The sequence below is a fragment of the Haematobia irritans genome, chromosome 5, assembly GCF_050003625.1.
Source record: "Haematobia irritans isolate KBUSLIRL chromosome 5, ASM5000362v1, whole genome shotgun sequence".
Lineage (NCBI taxonomy): Eukaryota > Metazoa > Arthropoda > Insecta > Diptera > Muscidae > Haematobia > Haematobia irritans.
Window position 1 is genome coordinate 6,478,568 of NC_134401.1, and position 20,753 is coordinate 6,499,320.

General features: G+C 31.9%; 1 protein-coding gene across 1 annotated transcript in view; it reads left to right on the forward strand.

Moving 5' to 3' along the window:
* Nucleotides 1-20,753, forward strand: part of side-V (sidestep V) — a 302,304-nt gene that overhangs the window by 41,304 nt on the left and 240,247 nt on the right. Inside the window, exon 2 of the mRNA XM_075312598.1 lies at nt 18,388-18,729. Within this exon, the coding sequence (XP_075168713.1) occupies nt 18,624-18,729 (106 nt within the window). The 5' untranslated portion in view covers nt 18,388-18,623. The remainder of the gene's footprint in view (nt 1-18,387; nt 18,730-20,753) is intronic.

Below are 20,753 nucleotides of genomic sequence, written 5' to 3' on the forward strand. Positions count from 1 at the left end.
CGACTTTTATGAAAATTGAAAGACCTTTCCACCAAATTTTAAACAAATCGAAAAGTCAATTGTCGCTTAAAAAAATACGACTTTTCGAAAAGTAAAAATTCAAATTTTCAAAAATCCTAAAAGTCGTCATATGTGTTATTTTTGTAAGTCAAAAATCGGTTTGTACAAATTCGCACAAAAATAAATAAATAAACATAATTACAAAATATACAAATTAAGTTTTTTTTTTACAAATCCCAAAAGTCGATATTTTAATACGTCGAGAAATCGGCTTCTCCAAATTGGGAATAAGATGAAAAATAAAAAGGTCGATTTTTATAAAAGTTAAAAGACGACGTTTTTAAATTCTGAAAAAAATCGAAAATTAAACTTTTCGATTTTTTTTTTCAAAATATTAAAGTCGAAACGTCGATTTTTCAATTCTCATTTCAATCCATTAAAATGCGAGTGCATTTACCTCTACAAAAACTGCCCATTATTCAGGTCATCAAATTTGTATTGCCTTAAACTACCTTCTGTTGTAGTACTCGTAGTCTCTCAGAAAATCGACTTTCTGAATAGGTGGCTTAAATTTGAAAAAGTAGACATTTAGATTTTTTTTTTCAAAATATTAAAATCGAAACGTCCACTTTTTAGTTCTCATTTCATTCCCTTAAAATGCGAGTGCAATTACCTCTACAAATCAACGTGTCTACTAATAAGGCCCTCTTCAAATTCTCTTGCCTGGAACTATCCTCTTTCGTAATCCTCTCTCAGAATAGTAGATTATCAAAAACTATTCAGCTCCTCATAAACATGACAAATTCCCAACTTTATCAAATACCACGAACATTAAAGGTTGAGATAGGAGAAATAGATGGGAGTGTTACAACTGCTTCCCCTTATATATAAAAAAAAAAACTCATAAATGGTGATGGTGGTGGTGATGGTTTCGAGTATGATTTTACTTTGCTTGTTAGCGGAAAATATCAACTATTATTGATGGGTTTTTGCGGATTTGTAGGTGGCTTAAAAACTTTTCCCTATTGCGGTAGATGGAAGAGTGAGAGAGAATACAAGGAAAACAGGAGAGCTGTACACAACTAAGGCCAGTATGAGAGTATGGGGAAAAGTTTTCCTTTTCAACTTTGGGGTTATGGAAACGCATGTTTTGTATCATGGAAGCTTAAACTTTGTTGTGAAATATTTTTTTTTCAGAAAATTTGGAAATTTGATAAGCATGAAAATTCATTCATTTTCAATTACGAAAAATATTCATAGAAAGTATTATGTCCCCAAAATAGTTTGATGTTAAGTGGAGCATAAGTTGGAAATACAAGTGGTTGTGGTAACATCTAATTCATAAATTTTTATAATAGAGAGACAGAGAGAGAGAAAATTGGTTTTTTTGAATTGACTTTATTAAAAGTTTATATATATTTGTGTGTGGGAAATTCGACTAACAATGTTAAGGAAATTTTCTAGTTTCGAGAAATGTTGTTAACAAACTTTTAACAAAAACTTTACCTCATATTTTATTTAATTATGGATTTTCCACATATTAACATGGAAAATTGTGATAGCTTTGGAACTTTTGATCTCTATGGCATTCCATAAATAGCATAGTAAATATGTTTTACATAGAAAAAAATGTTTTTCGTAATAATAAAATCGATGTGGACCTTTATTTAAGGTTTTTGGTATTGACTAAGAGCCAAAGACGCTCCTTCTTTAAAGATATTATAAGGTAGCCATAGAAATTTTAAATTTAGTAATTTGCTATTGGCAACCAAAAACATTAGAGAATATCCCTAGTGATATATTTACAAAGTAACTTAGCAAATACAAAGAAATGAATAAAGATATCCACAGAAAAATTTGATTTGATTTTTGTTTTTTTTTTTTCCTTCAAGCCTTTCAAAGTCCTTTTAGGTCAATGACATGTAGGTAATTTAGAATGCTTTCTTATGTCTGTTCCAAATCGAATTCCAGAGAAGTTTTTTGTCTCTACGTAAGTGTCATTTTATCAAGTTCTATACGTGTTTTCATCATCGAGTCTCAAAGGATTAAGATATGTTGAAAATTTTCCAAAAAAAATTTGTTTGCATTGTTTCCAAATAAAAAAATATAGAACATACTACTTTATCCAATATATTATATTTCATTCCCTGAAATGTGAAATGAATCATGCTAGCACAGCAAATAAATCCTTACACTGATAGGAAAATGTGTAAATGGTGCATAACATCATTTACGGATAGCACGGATCCTGTAGAGAAATATTTTGAATACAAAAAATTACGAGAAATCTTAGGAATAAAAAGTACTGATATGGATAACACGACAAAACGTCCATAAGTTTAACTGACTGAAGTGTGATTAAAGTAAGTCTGACTTGTGGCCGGACGGACAAAAAGATAAACAGATGGATGGACAAGTAGGCAAACGGATGGGCGGAAAGATAAAGATAGACATAAATATGGATAGACAATACAGAGATAGAAGGACAGATGAAAGACCAACGACACACGGACAGATATGCAAGATTTGTATAATAGCAACCCGTTATTTCAGGCTCACTTCCATTGTGATACCCTAGATGATGAACTTCATTATATGTTTGGCTCAATGATAAACTGCGTCCAAACACTCAATGGGAATATCAGACACATATGTTGTCTGTCAGGTGGAAAGACGGACAGATAGAATTCTTCGACCACCTTAAATAAGTAACCGATTTTGCGTCTACTCGGACAGATTGTCGTACTGCTGGAGAGCGATGGACAGATCGGCCGACGGAACATTCATAAGCTTAACTGGCCAAAAAATGGACGGACACCAAATGGTGTGGAGGAAAGATAAATAAACAGTCAGAAAGACAGACATGAAGGCAGATAGGCAAAAACATAGATATAAAGCAGGGAACAGAAAGACAGACGGACGACCAAAGCGAAATGGACAGATTAGTATAGCAGCTCATTATTTTAACGGACTGTTTAGTACATTGTGTTGCCACAGGTTCTGAATTTCATTATGAGTTTAGCTCATAATCTGCGATTAAATCCACGACCACTTTTTATGCAGGGAGAGAATGCTAAGTATTCACCACTTTTTCTGTCTGTAAAAACTGGCAAACTGAGTAGTAGGTGATATAGAAAAAAGGAAAGGAATAAGGACTAACTGACAGGCGGACAAATGTACAGACATAATAGAGAGTTAAAAACTCGAAGGGATTATAGACAGGTATGTTGACAGTTAGACGGACATAAAATTAAATGCAAATACAGAATTCTTCGGACATCATTAAAATAACAACAGATTGGACGTAAGATCGGACAGATTGGCAAATGACCGAAGATGGACGGACAGATCGACTGACAAATAGTTGGATGTAAAAGAGAGATGATCACAGATTGTGCATCCGATTGGACAGATTGACAAACGACTGAAGATGGACTGACAGATTGACAAACGACCGAAGATGGACGGACAGATCGACTGAAAAACAGTGGGATGTAAGAGAGAAATGAGGGCAGATTGTGAATCTGATCGGACAGATTGACAAATGTCCGAAGATGGGAGAACAGATCAACTGACAAAAAGTGGGATATAACAGAGAAATGAGAGCAGATTGTGCATCTGATCGGACAGATTGACAAATGTCCGAAGATGGGAGGACAGATCAACTGACAAAAAGTGGGATATAACAGAGAAATGAGAGCAGATTGTGCATCTGATTGGACAGATTGACAAACGACCGAAGATGGACGGAAGATGGACAGATCGACTGAAAAACAGTGGGATGTATGAGAGAAATGAGGGCAGATTGTGAATCTGATCGGACAGATTGACAAACGACCGAAGATGGACGGACAGATCAACTGACAAAATGTGGGATATAATAGAGAGATGAGAGCAGATTGTGCATCTGATCGGACAGATTGACAAACGACCGAAGATAGACGGAAGATGTACAGATCGACTGAAAAACAGAGGGATCTAAGAGAGAAATTAGGGCAGATTGTGCATCTGATCGGACAGATTGGCAAACGTCCGAAGATGGGTGGACAGATCAACTGACAAAAAATGGGATATAACAGAGAGATGAGAGCAGATTGTGCATCTGATCGGACAGATTGACAAACGACCGAAGATGGACGGTCAGATCACACTGCCACACGGTGGGACATAATAGAGAGATGAACGCTAGAACGGAGTTATAGGCATGTATGTTGACAGGATGGACAAACGGTGGGACATGAAGATGGACGGACAGATCGACTGACAAATAGTTGGATGTAAAAGAGAGATGATCATAGATTGTGCATCTGATTGGACAGATTAACAAACGACTGAAGATGGACGGATAGATCGACTGAAAAACAGTGGGATGCAAGAGAGAAGTGAGGGCAGATTGTGCTGACAGATCAACTGACAAAAAGTGGGATATAACAGAGAGATGAGAGCAGATTGTGCATCTGATCGGACAGATTAACAAACATCCGAATATGGACGGTCAGATCACACTGACACACGGTGGGACCTAATAGAGAGATGAGCGCTAGGACGGAGTTATAGGCATGTATGTTGACAGGATGGACGGACAGATCGACTGACAAATAGTTGGATGTAAAAGAGAGATGATCATAGATTGTGCATGTGATCGGACAGATTAACAAACGACTGAAGATGGACGGTCAGATCACACTGACACACGGTGAGACCTAATAGACCTAATAGAGAGATGATCGCTAGAACGGAGTTATAGGCATCAATGTTGACAGGGTGGGCAAACGGTGGGACAGGACAGAGAGACGAGCACTCGAACGGAGTTGTGAACATATACTTTGACAGGAATTTTTTGTCATCTTAGGAAAACCAATAGATTTTTCAGATTGACAGATAATCTCATGGATATAATAGGGAAATGAAAAGTCAAACGAAGCTGGAGGAGCGTCAAATTCTGCTCTGGATGGACTCAAAATTTGCTTAGAGTAGGTCCACGCGGCACCCATTATGCCGATTGTTTTTTTTTTTGTCAATATGCCATCCCTTGAAATGCCTACTGTTTCCGCTATCTAATGCATATTCCATCAGCGGTTTGCCCAAAATCAGATCGTGGATGTTTGTCACCTTGCTGCTCGTGTCTGAGGGTTTCATCACACCTGAATTGGGTTCATCTTCTAGACCTCTATGGATCTTCTGCCTCCCCATTTGTTATTTATACGATGGCAAAAAAAAATTAAGATCCAATAGAGTAATACATTCGCATCTTGACTTTGTTGAAAGTTGATCTTCATGTTTCTAAAATTTTGTTTTGAGTGTATAGCCATTTTCTTTTGACGTGTACGTATTTTCCCATGTACTGACAATTTCAACAAATGTCTGGTTATTGGTCGTTTCTTTGCCACCTCCCTGCTATGATATTTAGATTAAAAACCATTCTGTAATAGAACAGAATCCACTGCAAATGGTATATCAACAAATAACCCCATTCATATATTTCATCAAATCTCTGGAGAATTTACAGAGTTTTTCTGGCATTTTGTTCCAAAAAAAAACATTTGTCTTCTGTGTTGCAAAAGCATAAAACTAAAACCGCAAAACAGCCACAAATTCCCAGTTTCATTTTTCTGGCTGTTGAATATCGCACATAGAAATATGCCAATGTTTGGTCGAGTTGCGATGCGTTTGTTTTTTTTTTTTTTTAATGAAATACAAAACCCGATTGTCTAAACAAAAGAGTTATGATGTCTCATTTAGAACAAACAAAAGGGACAACAGCAACCAACAAAAAAAAAAAAAACACAAAACAAATGGGGACAGTAAAAAATCTAAAAAAAAAAACAAATTGTCCATAAAATATTTATTTCATAAATGGTGGCACATATATCAAAATCTTTATCCATATCTGTTTTAGAAATTACATAAAAAGGAGTGGAGAAGGTCTATGTTTCTATACAAAAGAAAAGAAGTACATATATACACAAAACAATAATAATTCTGGCTAAACAATGTGCTATTTTGTAAGGCTTTCCATTTTCACTTTTCAAGGCCCAAAAACAATATTATCCAGTAGGTGGTGTTGCTATTATAGCATAATATACTACGCAATTTAAAATATTACTTAAGCTTTTTTTCTCATTTTTGGATAGCATAGGAAGGACTATATTGCCCAGGTAACTTTTGTGTTACGAAGGACAATAGCTTAAATTTATTTATTTATTTCTATACCCACCACCATATAGAGATGATGGGGGTATAATAAGTTTGTCATTCCTTTTGTAACACATAGAAAATTCGATTCGACAAGAAAATCTAAGACAATATAACGAGGTCCGTCTGTCTGAGTGGCTGGTGATAGCCGTCTGTCTGTGTGGCTATCACCAAAACTTCTCCAACTAAAATTTTATTTGAGTGTTACAAAATATTCAATTAATAATTTAATTTGCTCAACAAAGTTTTTAATTGAAACAAAAATCAATCACAATAATTAATTGTATCAATTAATTGGAACAATAAATTTTTTAATTTACTTTGGTAATTGATACTATCATTTCTATGAATGAAAACATTTCAATTAAAAATTAATTAATTTTGTGATTGAAGACAAATTTTATTTCTGTGTAATCACGCTACAGCCTTCAATAATAATGAAGCTATCGTTCTGCAAATTTCCTACAATTTCGTTTTTTTTTTTTTTTTTTGTTTTCAGATAGATTAAAATTCGAAAATGGCCTATATCGGTCCAGATTGTGATATAGCCCCCATATAAACCGAGATTTCTTCGGCTTCTAGCGACCGTAGTTTTTATCCTATTTGCCTGAAATTGGATATATGTAAATATTTTACGACCACAAATAGATGTACCGAATGTGGAGTGTATCGCTCCATGTTTTGCATAGGGGACGATATATAGACCAATCTCCCGGTTTGACTTCTTGAACTTCTAGAAATCCCAATTTGTATCAGATTTTCCTGACATGAGATATTTCGAGTTAGTTTAGAAACAACAAATATATACGACCGTAAGTTCGGCCAGGCCGAATCTTACGTAACCTTATGTACCACCATAGATTGCATAGAAACTTGTACTAAAGACTGTCATCCACAATCGAATTACTTGGGTTCCAAAAAAAAACATTTGTCTTCTGTGTTGCAAAAGCATAAAACTAAAACCGCAAAACAGCCACAAATTCCCAGTTTCATTTTTCTGGCTGTTGAATATCGCACATAGAAATATGCCAATGTTTGGTCGAGTTGCGATGCGTTTGTTTTTTTTTTTTTTTAATGAAATACAAAACCCGATTGTCTAAACAAAAGAGTTATGATGTCTCATTTAGAACAAACAAAAGGGACAACAGCAACCAACAAAAAAAAAAAAAACACAAAACAAATGGGGACAGTAAAAAATCTAAAAAAAAAAACAAATTGTCCATAAAATATTTATTTCATAAATGGTGGCACATATATCAAAATCTTTATCCATATCTGTTTTAGAAATTACATAAAAAGGAGTGGAGAAGGTCTATGTTTCTATACAAAAGAAAAGAAGTACATATATACACAAAACAATAATAATTCTGGCTAAACAATGTGCTATTTTGTAAGGCTTTCCATTTTCACTTTTCAAGGCCCAAAAACAATATTATCCAGTAGGTGGTGTTGCTATTATAGCATAATATACTACGCAATTTAAAATATTACTTAAGCTTTTTTTCTCATTTTTGGATAGCATAGGAAGGACTATATTGCCCAGGTAACTTTTGTGTTACGAAGGACAATAGCTTAAATTTATTTATTTATTTCTATACCCACCACCATATAGAGATGATGGGGGTATAATAAGTTTGTCATTCCTTTTGTAACACATAGAAAATTCGATTCGACAAGAAAATCTAAGACAATATAACGAGGTCCGTCTGTCTGAGTGGCTGGTGATAGCCGTCTGTCTGTGTGGCTATCACCAAAACTTCTCCAACTAAAATTTTATTTGAGTGTTACAAAATATTCAATTAATAATTTAATTTGCTCAACAAAGTTTTTAATTGAAACAAAAATCAATCACAATAATTAATTGTATCAATTAATTGGAACAATAAATTTTTTAATTTACTTTGGTAATTGATACTATCATTTCTATGAATGAAAACATTTCAATTAAAAATTAATTAATTTTGTGATTGAAGACAAATTTTATTTCTGTGTAATCACGCTACAGCCTTCAATAATAATGAAGCTATCGTTCTGCAAATTTCCTACAATTTCGTTTTTTTTTTTTTTTTTTGTTTTCAGATAGATTAAAATTCGAAAATGGCCTATATCGGTCCAGATTGTGATATAGCCCCCATATAAACCGAGATTTCTTCGGCTTCTAGCGACCGTAGTTTTTATCCTATTTGCCTGAAATTGGATATATGTAAATATTTTACGACCACAAATAGATGTACCGAATGTGGAGTGTATCGCTCCATGTTTTGCATAGGGGACGATATATAGACCAATCTCCCGGTTTGACTTCTTGAACTTCTAGAAATCCCAATTTGTATCAGATTTTCCTGACATGAGATATTTCGAGTTAGTTTAGAAACAACAAATATATACGACCGTAAGTTCGGCCAGGCCGAATCTTACGTAACCTTATGTACCACCATAGATTGCATAGAAACTTGTACTAAAGACTGTCATCCACAATCGAATTACTTGGGTTGCGGTAACACTTGCCGATAGCAAGGTATCTTAAAACTTCTTAACACCGTCCTCTCAATTGTAAGTTAGTCCATACGGGGTTATATTAAACAAAAAAAGGCCGATTAAATACGTATATAATTCAGTTTGACAAAATTTTCAATAGAAATAAAATTTTGACAAAATTTTCTATAGAAATAAAATTTTGACAAAATTTTCTATAGAAATAAAATTTGGACAAAATTTTCTATAGAAACAAAATTTTGAAAAATTTTCTATAGAAATAAAATTTTGACAAAATTTTGTATAAAAATAATATTTTGACAAAATTTACTATAGTAATAAAATTTTGACAAAATTTCTATAGAAATAAAATTTTGACAAAATTTTCTATAGAAATAAATTTTTGACAAAATTTTCTATAGAAATAAAATTTTGAAAAATTTTCTATAGAAATAAAATTTTGACAAATTTTTTTATAGAAATAAAATTTTGACAAAATTTTCTATAGAAATAAAATTTTGACAAAATTTTCTATAGAAATAAAATTAAAAAAATATATAGCACTAAATTTTGACAACATTTTCTATAGAAATAAAATTTTAAAAAATTTTATATAGCACTAAATTTTGACAACATTTTCTATAGAAATAAAATCTTCACAAAATTTTGCATTGTAATAAAATTTTGACAAAATTTTCTATAGAAATAAAATGTTGACAACATTTTGTATAGTATTAACATTTTCTATAGTAATAAAATTTTGACAAAATTTTCTATAGAAATAAAATTTTGGTAGATTATTTTTGGGGATCGGCTATATATAACTTAGACCGATATGGACCAATTTTGGCATGGGTGTTCGCGGCCATATACTAGCGCAATGTACCAAATTTCATCACGTACCAAATTTCCACCGAATCGGATGAATTTTGCTCTTCCAAGGGGCTCCGGAGGTCAAATCTGGGGATCATTTTATATGGAGGCTTTATATAATTATGGACCGATTTCGACCAATTTTTGCATGGGTGTTTGAGGCCATATACTAACACCACGTACCAAATTTCACCCAGATCGGATGAAATTTGCTTCTCTTAGAGGCTCCGCAAGCCAAATCTGGGGATCGGTTTATATGGGGGCTATATATAATTATGGACCGATATGGACCAATTTTTGCATGGTTGTTAAAAACCATATAGTAACACCATGTATCAAATTTCAGCCGGATCGGATGAAATTTGCTTCTCTTAGAGGGTCCGAAAACCAAATCGGGGGATCGGTTTATATGGGGGCTATATATAATTATGGGCCGATGTGGACCAATTTTTGCATGGTTGTTAGAGACCATATACTAACACCACGTACCAAATTTCAAACGAATCGGAAGAATTTTGCTCCTCCAAGAGGCTCCGCAAGCCAAATCTGAGCGTCGGTTTATATGGGGGCTATACGTGAAAGTGGTCCGATATGGCCCATTTGCAATACCATCCGACCTACATCAATAACAACTACTTGTGCCAAGTTTCAAGTCGATAGCTTGTTTCGTTAGGAAGTTAGTGTGATTTCAACAGACAGACGGATGGACGGACATGTTTAGATCGACTCAGAATTTCACCACGACTCAGAATATATAGCTTTATGGGGTCTTAGAGCTATACTTCGATATGTTACAAACGGAATGACAAAGTTAATAAACCCCCATTCTATGGAGGAGGGTATAAAAATAGCTGTGCTGAATATATGGGCTCCTAGAATTCGTAATACGATTTATACGATTTGTCTGAAATTGGAAATCTAGAAGTATTTTGGGAAGTCAAGTAGGTGTGTCAAATATGGTGTTTATCCATCCCTGTTTTTGTATAGAGCCTTATAGAAACGGTTACCACTCGTGTCAAAAATAATATACCAAAATTTTAAGAAAATTTTATCACAAATCTAGAAAAACTATTATTTCTACAAAAAAGTTTTGCAGAATTTTATTTTTATAGAATATTTTTACAAAATTATATCTACAAAAAATGTTTAAAAATTTTTATTTTTATAGAAAATTTTGTCAAAATGTTATTTCTGTAAAATATTTTGTCGAAACTTTATTTCTATAGAAGATGTTTGCAAAACTTTATTATTATAGAAAATTTTTGCAAAATTTTATTTCTATAGAAAATTGAAGTAGTTGGAGAGGAATTTTTTGCAAAATCTACCAAAACCTCAGGAATTCTACCAGTCTACCACAAAGTACAAAATCTACCATATTTGGTAGAATTCTACCAAGTGTGCCAACCGTGACTTTTTAGACTTCTAGAAATCCCAATTTGTATGTAGTTTTCCTGAAAATGGATATCTGGAGGTATTTTAAAATTTTTTTTTTTGCATGAAATTGGAAATCTAGGGATATTTCAGAATCACTCCATGTTTTGGTTTAACCTCCATATAGACCAATCGCCCGATTTGATTTATTAGGCTTTTAGAAGCCGTAATTTTTATTTGCCGATTTGCCTGAAACTTTAAACCTGGAGGCGTTTGGATATTAGTTTTTATCGGTCCAATTTTTTTGCTAAAGCCTTCATATAGACCGATTAACTTTTTGATGGGATAGAAGTGGTCATCCAAATTGTTTGAAACAAAAAATTAAATTTCCAGATTATCAAATAAAAAACATTTTCAGATTTTTCTTATTGTACTCATTCGAATAAGTATCTTAAATTCTGGGTCAATCTAGCGATATCCGTCCGTCCGTCTGTTGTAATCACGCTATCTTCCGACCGAAAGTAGCTATGGCATGGTATTGTCTATGGGCCATAGGTTAGGTTAGGTGGCAGCCCGATGTATCAGGCTCACTTAGACTATTCAGTCCATTGCCATACCACATTGGTGAACTTCTCTCTTATCACTGACAAGCGACAAGGGACCACGTTTTTATAGCCGAGTCCAAACGGCGTTTCACATTGCAGTGAAACCACTTAGAGAAGTTTTGTTTGAAAAGAATAGACATATTCTAAGAAATATTTGATTATTCCACAAAATAAGATATTAAAAATTTCGAGCTTTAAACAACAGCCATTTCACTAGCTACTATAGTTACCTTCCCTGAAAGATTTCGTATCAGTTTGTAATAATGTCTTAACTTACAATTCTAAAAATAAATTTCTTATAATGTTCAATTTTTATTTAATTATATTTTTAAATTAAAATTCCCTTTATTTTTTGGAACAGACCCAATTAACTTTTCTAGGAAATATTTGCAACATCATAAGAAAGATTTAACTATTGAGGCCAATAACTTTTTTTTAATCTTGTGAAAAATATGTCTCAAATTTCAATTGTTTCAAGAGGAATTTAAAATTAAATGGAAAAGGCTGTATTTTCTCTCAAGAACAGGTGACCATTGATAAGCATTTAATAATGAACTGAAAAAAGGACGCCTACAAATAAGAAATATTAGCATTAAATATAGACCAATATACTAAACAAACCATGAAACACTTAATTAATAAAAAAAAGTTTGTTATAGTGAAGGGAAATATTTCCCAACACGAAAATAAAATTCTTTCGTTTTAAGTGAGCATAAACTGGTATTTTGTCCTTTGATTATTATCTTCAAAAGAGTTTTTTTTTCTCCTGAGCTCTTGTTTGTTTTCTCTTTTTGAAGGTCTCCTTGGACTTACAATTGCCAAAGTTACAATGACCATATTAATATTTTGCTGATATCCTTTTGAGAATTTCTTTGTTGTACATTGTTGAGGCTAATTCTTTATCTGTGGTGATATTGTCTTTGTTTAGCCAACAGCAATTCTAGCCTCCCTAAGGCCAGAGTTAAATAAGAAATTATTTACTCAACTTGCCAAGTAAACATTGCACCATCTAAAAAGACCTAAAGTATTTGCAAATCTAAAGGTAAGGCCAATGCAAAGGTGGCAAATGAAGGCGAGCAGGCGAGCAAGGTTACCATTGATGTCAGCCACACATATTTTAATAAAGTGAAATTTTGCTGGTATCTTTTATTTGTTTAGTAAATATGCCAAAGGACAACCGTCGCACACACACACAATAATGTTGAGGACATTTCCTATGCCTACCCATACCTGGGTTAAATTCACTCACAATATTTTGCTGACATTGGTTTCACTTTTTGGCCCAGATTTTAATTATAACAATCTTTGTTGTTGTTCATTGTGGTATATGGAAGTTAGTCGAAAGAAATCAAGGTCATTCGTGGGTTGACTATGACAATAGACCTTTTGAAAGGGTTTCTGTATTTTTCGTTCTTCTCCTAGAGTCATGCAATTAGTATTTACTTGGTTGGTTAATTTTGTAGATAAGGTTTGTCAAAAGCATGCAACATACAACACATTAAAGAAAAAATACATTTTTTAATATCACATAATTTTTCGCTAGGAAATATAACATTTTTTTAAACGGCTGTGATAAATAAATTTACGGTTGATACCACAAATAAAATTCTCTCCTACCAAGTAAAGCTATACAATTTGTTAGTTTATTTAATTGTACATTAATTTTAGTTTTTGTTTTTACAAATTTTACTTCAATTAAGTTTTTTCATTTAAATTAAAATTATTTTAGTTTTAATTGTAATTTTAATTTTTGTTTTAATTTTAATTTTTGTTTTAATTTTAATTATATTTTTAATTTTAGTTTTGATTTTAATTCTGATTTTAATTTTAATTTGAATTTTGCATTTTAATTTAATTATAGCTAAAGCTATAACTATATATGGTCTCTAACAACCATGCAAAAATTGGTCGAAATCTGTCCATAATTATATATAGCCCCCATATAAACCGATCCCCACATTTGACCTCCGGAGCCCCTTGGAAGAGCAAATTTCATCCGAGTCAGTTGAAATTTGACACATTGTGCTAGTATATGGCCGTTAACAACCATGCCTAACTAGGTCCATATCGGTATATAGTTATATATAGCCCTCAGATAAATAGATCCCCAATCACACAAAAATTGGTCCATATCAAGTTCATAATTGTCTATAGCCCCCACACAAGCGACCCCCATATTTCAATTCTGGCTCTCTACGTATCGTGCATTGATAAGAGCCAACTATTGCATATACGAGCAGCATATATCGAATTTTATATTTTTTGTATTTTTAGTTTTATTATAATTATAATTTTAATTTAAATATTAATCTTAACCCGAATTGTACTGCAATTATTTTTTTTCGAATTTTGAAATGTCAATCGTATGTTTATCAGCGATCAACGCGAGAAGATTTAGTGACCGTCTAATGTGTGTGACCATATGGTCACGTTAGTATAGCCTGGGTTAAATTTAGTTTGAATTGAATTTCACTTTTATTCAACTTTAACTTCAATTTTAATTTAATTATTATTTTTTTTTTAATTTTAATTTTAATTTTAATTTCCTAATTTTAATTTTAGTTTTATATGAGGGCTATACATAATTATGGACTGATATTAACCAATGGTTATTAGAGTGCATATACGATCAGCATATATCGAATTTTATTTTTTTTTTTGTATTTTTTTGAATTCCGCCTAAAGACGGAATTGGGCATTAGAGGGTTAATTTTAATTTTTAATTTAATTAGAATTTTGCATTTTAATTATAATTGATTGATTAATTTTATTTTTATTTTTAATGACAGCTGTAATTGTAGTTTTAGTTATGGTTATAATTTCAATTTTAATTTTTATTGTAATTTTTAATTTTGTTTTTAATTTAAATTTTATAAAGTTTAAAAATTAGAGTGCATATACGATCAGCATATATCGAATTTTATATTTGTTCTTTTTTGTATTTTTTTTTTGTATTTTAATTTTCATTATAATTTTAATTTAAATAGTAATCTTAAATTTAGTTTAGAATTTAATTTCATTTTATTTAACTTTAATTTTAGTATAATTTTAATTTTACTTTTAACCCTCTAATGTCCCAATTTTTTGCCAGCTGACTAAATATTCAATGTTAACGACATAAAAGCAAGAAAACTAAACAAGAAAAATTTATACGGTTAAATTCAGTATATGCTGCAAAGCCTCTTGAGCAGTTTCAGCTAAATTTTCTTTTTATTTTAGCCATTTTTGTTGTCTTAAGGTGTGTTTCCTTATGTAATGAAGCCCGCCTAAAGACGGAATTGGGCATTAGAGGGTTAATTTTAATTTAATTAGAATTTTGCATTTTAATTTTAATTATTATTTTAATTTTATTTTTATTTTTAATGATAGCTGTAATTGTAGTTTTAATTATGGTTATAATTTCAATTTTAATTTTTATTATAATTTTTAATTTTATTTTTAATTTCCAATTTTAATTTAAATTTTATAAAGTTTAAAAATTTTAATAATTTATATCAATTTAATTCGATTCACAGCAACGTTAGTCAATTGAATTCTGTTTCATTCAACTCAATTCAAGTCAACTAACATCGTTATTGTAATCCCTGAGTTAAAAGAAAAGTTCTGAAGTGTTTTCCCCACATTTATGTTTATATTAAAAGGACATTTGCATTCCCCCCACCATTAAGTCTTTAAAAATAACTTCAGGTTTCCTCACCATTAAACTGGTGTTTTCTTTAACTTTTCATTTGGTTTTGAAGGATAATCAATAACATTTCATTGGTAATTCTCTTTACTTTGTGTGTTCTCTCTCTCTTTCTGTCTCTCTCTGTAGAAACTATGAAACATTTTTCGCCATGACCCAGATCTCCCTGGCGTATGGTGTCATTTATGTCTTTTGAATTTTCTTTTATCATATGGAGGGATATGTGTGCGCTTCATCGACTCCAGGGGACCAGGGATTGTTTGTTTTGATATGTCTTTTTCTGTATAAAGGAGTGTGTGAGGAAATTTTTTCACTGTTTTTTTTTTTTTTTTGGTTTGATCCTTATGGGATATTCGTTTATTTCATTCATTCATTTATTCCTTCTTTCGACAGGGTGATTTACGTCAGCTACTCAAATTTCAATAATACTTAAGAATTACTTTTATGCGTCTCGAAGAGTTGAGTTTTTGTTTTTTTTTTTTTTTTTGGTTCATTCTTTCTGTCTTCATTGGTCCTGAGCAAGAATTGGATAGAGACTATATGTAGGTCCTTGTGGCGGTATAAAGCGGTCTGTCTTTCCAAAAACAAATGGAAATGTAATGTAGCAATATTTTTTTGTCGGGTTCGATTCTTTAGTTGGGTGCTGTGTGTTTTTGTTTAAAACAAAAAAAAAAAAACACTTCGTCCTGGACGTAATGTAAACCAAACATTTATGTTGACTATGGCATAATATTACCAAAGGATTCAATTTGTTCTCAAGTGTCCCATGTCAGTTGGTGAATGATGACATGGTGTGTTTGTCTGCTGGCAAGAGTGTTTTTAGGTGTAAAGGATTATTTGTCTTACGATCCCTGGATATTTATCCTTTTTTTATTATTTATGTATATTTTTCACTAGTCGTTCTCTTTTGGGAAATATCATTACCACAACTACCGTTAGCAACAGGACTCTGTATAAAATGGCGAAGCAGTTATTTGTTGGTCCTTTTTGTTATTTTTTCGGTGGCGCTTAGTAAGGCGCTAAAATACCTTTTTGGAAGAGAGGGGGCAGTTGATGGGTAACAATATTTAAGTTAGCAACGACATCAGCAACACGTGTTGTTTATTATTATGTTATACAGATGTTGGTGGTTTTTATATAACCATATAATAGGGATGCCAACAAAGATTTTTTTTTGGTAATCTCAGATAAGTTTTCAAAATAAATCAAAATACATTAAAACCTCTCAGAAGTGAACACCAATGGTCGCCTAAATTTTGTCCGCATTTGTAAAAAAAATTTTGGTGTTTTTTATAACCATATAATAGGGATGCCAGCAAAGAAATTTTTTGGTAATCTCAGATAAGATTTCGACATAAAATATTTGCAGTAAACCCTTTCACAAGTGAACACCAGTGGTCGCTTAAATTTTGTCCACATTTGGGAGGTTAATTTTATTGTACACAGAAAAAACTTTTGGTTTTTTATATAACCATATGATAAGGATGCCAGGAAAAATTTTTTTTGGTAATCTTAGATAAGTTTTCAAAATAAATCAAAATGCATTTTACATAACCGTATAATAGGGATGCCAGCAAAGTAATTTTTTGGGAATCTCAAATAAGTTTTCAAAATAAATCAAAATGCATTGAAATCTATCAGAAGTGAACACCTGTGGTCGCCTAAATTTTGTCCGCATTTGTAAAAAAAATTTTTGATGTTTTTTATATAACCATATAATAGGGATGCCAGCAAAGAAATTTTTTGGTAACCTCAGATAATATTTCGACATAAAATATTTGCAGTGAAACCTTTCTAAAGTGAACACCAGTGGTCGCTTAAATTTTGTCCACATTTGGGAGGTTAATTTTATTGTACGCAGAAAAAAATTTTGGTTTTTTATATAACCATATGATAAGAATGCCAGGAAAAAATTTTTTTGGTAATCTCAGAAAATTTTTTAAAATAAATCGAAATGCATTGAAATCTTTCAGAAGTGAACACCAGCGGTCGCCTAAATTTTGTCCGCATTTGTAAAAAAAAATTGGTGTTTTTTACAACCATATAATAGGGATGCTGTGAGAGATTTTGTTTTTTAGTACTCTCAGATAAGATTTCAACATAAAATATTTGCAGTGAAACCTTTCAGAAGTGAACACCAGGGGTCGCCTAAATTTTTTCCATGTTTGGGAGGTTAATTTTATTGTACGCAGAAAAAAAAATTTGGTTTTTTATATAACCATATAATAGGGATGCTGACAAAGATTTTTTTTTGTAATCTCAGATAAGTTTTCAAAATAAATCAAAATGCATTGAAATCTTTCAGAAGTGAACGCCAGCGGTCGCCAAAATTGTGTACGCATTTGGGAGGTTAATTCTAATGTACACAGAAAAAAATTGAACCAAAATATTTCCAATAAAAATTTTAAATTAATTTTCAAAAATATTAAAAATTTAATTCATTCAACAAATTTTTTAACTAAAATAATGGCCAATCACAAGAGTTAATAACATCAATTAAATGTTTAACTGAATCAATTAATTTTTTAATTGACTTTGGGGATTGATACTATCATTTCTGTGATTGAAGATATTTCAATTAAAAATTAATTAATTTCGTGATTAAATATAAAAATTATTTTTTGTGTGTATTATATAGCAAACATCTCACGTCAGTTGGCCACTTTTGAGAGATTCTCAACTATGACCACTCTCTTAATATATTTTCCTATTATAGTTTTTTTTTGGGAAGTTAGGTATTAATTTTTTTTTTATTTTTCTTTAAATTGTCATCTCTAATATAATCATAAGTATTATTATATTTTACCTACATTTTTTTGCTCTCCGTTCACAACTCATTTTAAATGTGGCATTTTGGCATCCTTTGCCATCTAACTGTGGCAATTTGCCATGTTCGTTGTTGAGGACAAGGCAACATGGCAACAAAACAACTTTAGCAAATTTGGGGAAGCAAATATAATAACGCATAAATCACCAACAAAGGAAAAAAATGTTTTCCCAGCAAGATTGCCGCGGCACACTTACCTTTTATATACACTATTCATTTTCATAAATCTTCGTTTTTCTGTTCATTTTGCTACCAACATTTTATATAAATTTAAGCATTTTTTTCCCTTGGCAATTTCTCTCTTTGACAATTTATTTAACTGGGTTTTTCGTTTTTTTTTTCTATTTTCTTTACAGCTGATGCCACAAAATGTCCTTTCGTTGGCTTTTATGAAATTTTCCACGAAATTCAAATGTTGAATTTGTTAAGATTCTTGTATTGTGGAGAATTCTATGGAATTAGTCTAAACGTTTTTATGACCAAATATTGATTTTTGCTTTTGAGCAAGAATCATTTAATTTTTCATTTAATTTACAAAATTTTGGTTCAACACAAAAAAAAGTGAACATTATTCTCGCTCAAATCGTTAAAAATGTATCGTCACATAGTGTATTATGTGACCATTGGACTTATAGCAATGAATGCTTTTGTGTGGAGACAAACACAGGCTGAACAGCATCCGGCAACAGCAGATGAAGGTAAGTGCAGTTGTATAAGCAGGAAATAATATTTAATTTAAGGGAATAGAAAACTTTTGATAAAAAAGTTAAAAATATAAGAACAAATTTATAGATTTTGAGCTGTCTGAAACTCGTAAAGAATTTTGTAAATAATTATTTTATATTTTCAATCATTCACACTTTTTATCTTCTTGTAAATTTTTGTCCGTCTCAGGCAGAGAAGGAATATGATCACCTCAACCATGTTTCGAGAGCAAAATGTTATTTTTGGATGGTGACCATGGAACATTTTTGTCGCAAAAATGTTGTTTTCTCGGCAAACATATACATGATTGCCAAAGTCAGACATATGCTTTTTGAGAAAATAACATGGCTGTCGCAAACATGTTACATGTTCTACGTCGAAAAATAAAATGTTGCCCTCGAAACATGGTTGAGGTGATCATATTCCTTCTCTGGGTGCTGGCAGTGCTGACACAAATTGCGATATTTAATAGTATTAAAAAATATATATAATTATAATAATTATATTTATACGGGTACTAGCAACTAGAGGCTATCGTCCTAACAAATGATTTTTATTAAATATAGTAGATGATGGGAGATATGCAAATGATACATTTTAAATATTTTTCATCTACCAAACATATATCAGCGTAGTTTATATCATAAACAAATTTAAGTTTTTTTATGTTAGTCTCTCAATATCAATGCAGGCTGGTTTTGTGTTTTGGGAACAAATTTTGTGTCTTGGGAACAAATCTAAAGTAGTCATATGTTTGAATTTTCTTCATGGAAATTATTATTTGTTCATTTGAAAAATAAAATCAAAAGAGTAAACCGTAATGCATGCCAAATAAGATTTTGCATTGGTGTTTTTTTTTCAATTACACAGTTTAAATCAGAAATCCAATAATAAATGAAAATTAAAAACAGATCAATTGGAGAAAAAATCAAAAAGAAATAAAGAAAACCGTTGTAAATGGGTCTTTGGCCCAAAACCTCAGATCTCTTGATATCCTAAAATGAAGAAATGAAAATTCATGTTAGTGCAGTTGTTGTCCACTTTCTGTACAAACAAGCGTTCCGATAAAAATTACAAAAAAAAGAATTCAGTACCACAAGAGTGGCATTTATATGAAAAAAAGTGGCACAATTAGTGGCATACTCTATTTTGCCAATATTTCTAATGAAATAAATGCATAATTTCAGGCGGCGTTAAAAAACTCAGTAGTGGGAATTCTTAATGAATTCCCATAAAAAAAACTTGAAAGATGCTGTAATAAAAGTAAAATTTTCAATAATTGCAAAAATCCAAAGTCGACTTGATTATAACAGTAAAAAGTCGTACTTTTGATAGTTCCATTCTCATGGCAATGCATAATTGGATACAACCTGAGTTGCAACTTTTTGTCCATAATCAAACTTTGATACTTATTGCATTTGTGGTATTTATATAATTCACCACTACTGTGGTACAGGTTATAATAAGTTTGTGCATTTGTTTGTAACGCCAAGAAGGAAGGAAGGAAGGAAGGAAAAGTCTGAGACCTGTTTAGTATACCGATCGTCTTAGAATCAAATTCTGAGTCGTCTGTCCGTCTGTCTGTCTGTCTGTCTGTCTGTCTGTCTGTCTGTCTGTCTGTCTGTCTGTCTGTCTGTCCGTCTGTCTGTCTGTCTGTCTGTCTGTCTGTCTGTCTGTCTGTCTGTCTGTCTGTCTGTCCGTCTGTCTGTCTGTCCGTCTGTCTGTCTGTCTGTCCGTCTGGCTGCCTGTCTCCATTTTTTTTTGTGCAAAGTACAGCTCGCAGTTTAAGTCCGATCGTCCTCAAATTTGGCACAGAGTTTTACTTTAGACAATCGCTATTGATTTTGAAAAACAATCGGTTCAGTTTTAGATTTAGATGTCATATATACTTATAACCGATCTGCCCATAATTGCCGTATTTATCAACGTATTTTCTTAAAATTTCGGACAGATACATGGTTTGGGGTTCTCGTAAAATATACAAAATATCAGCCAAATCGGTTCAGATTTAGATTTT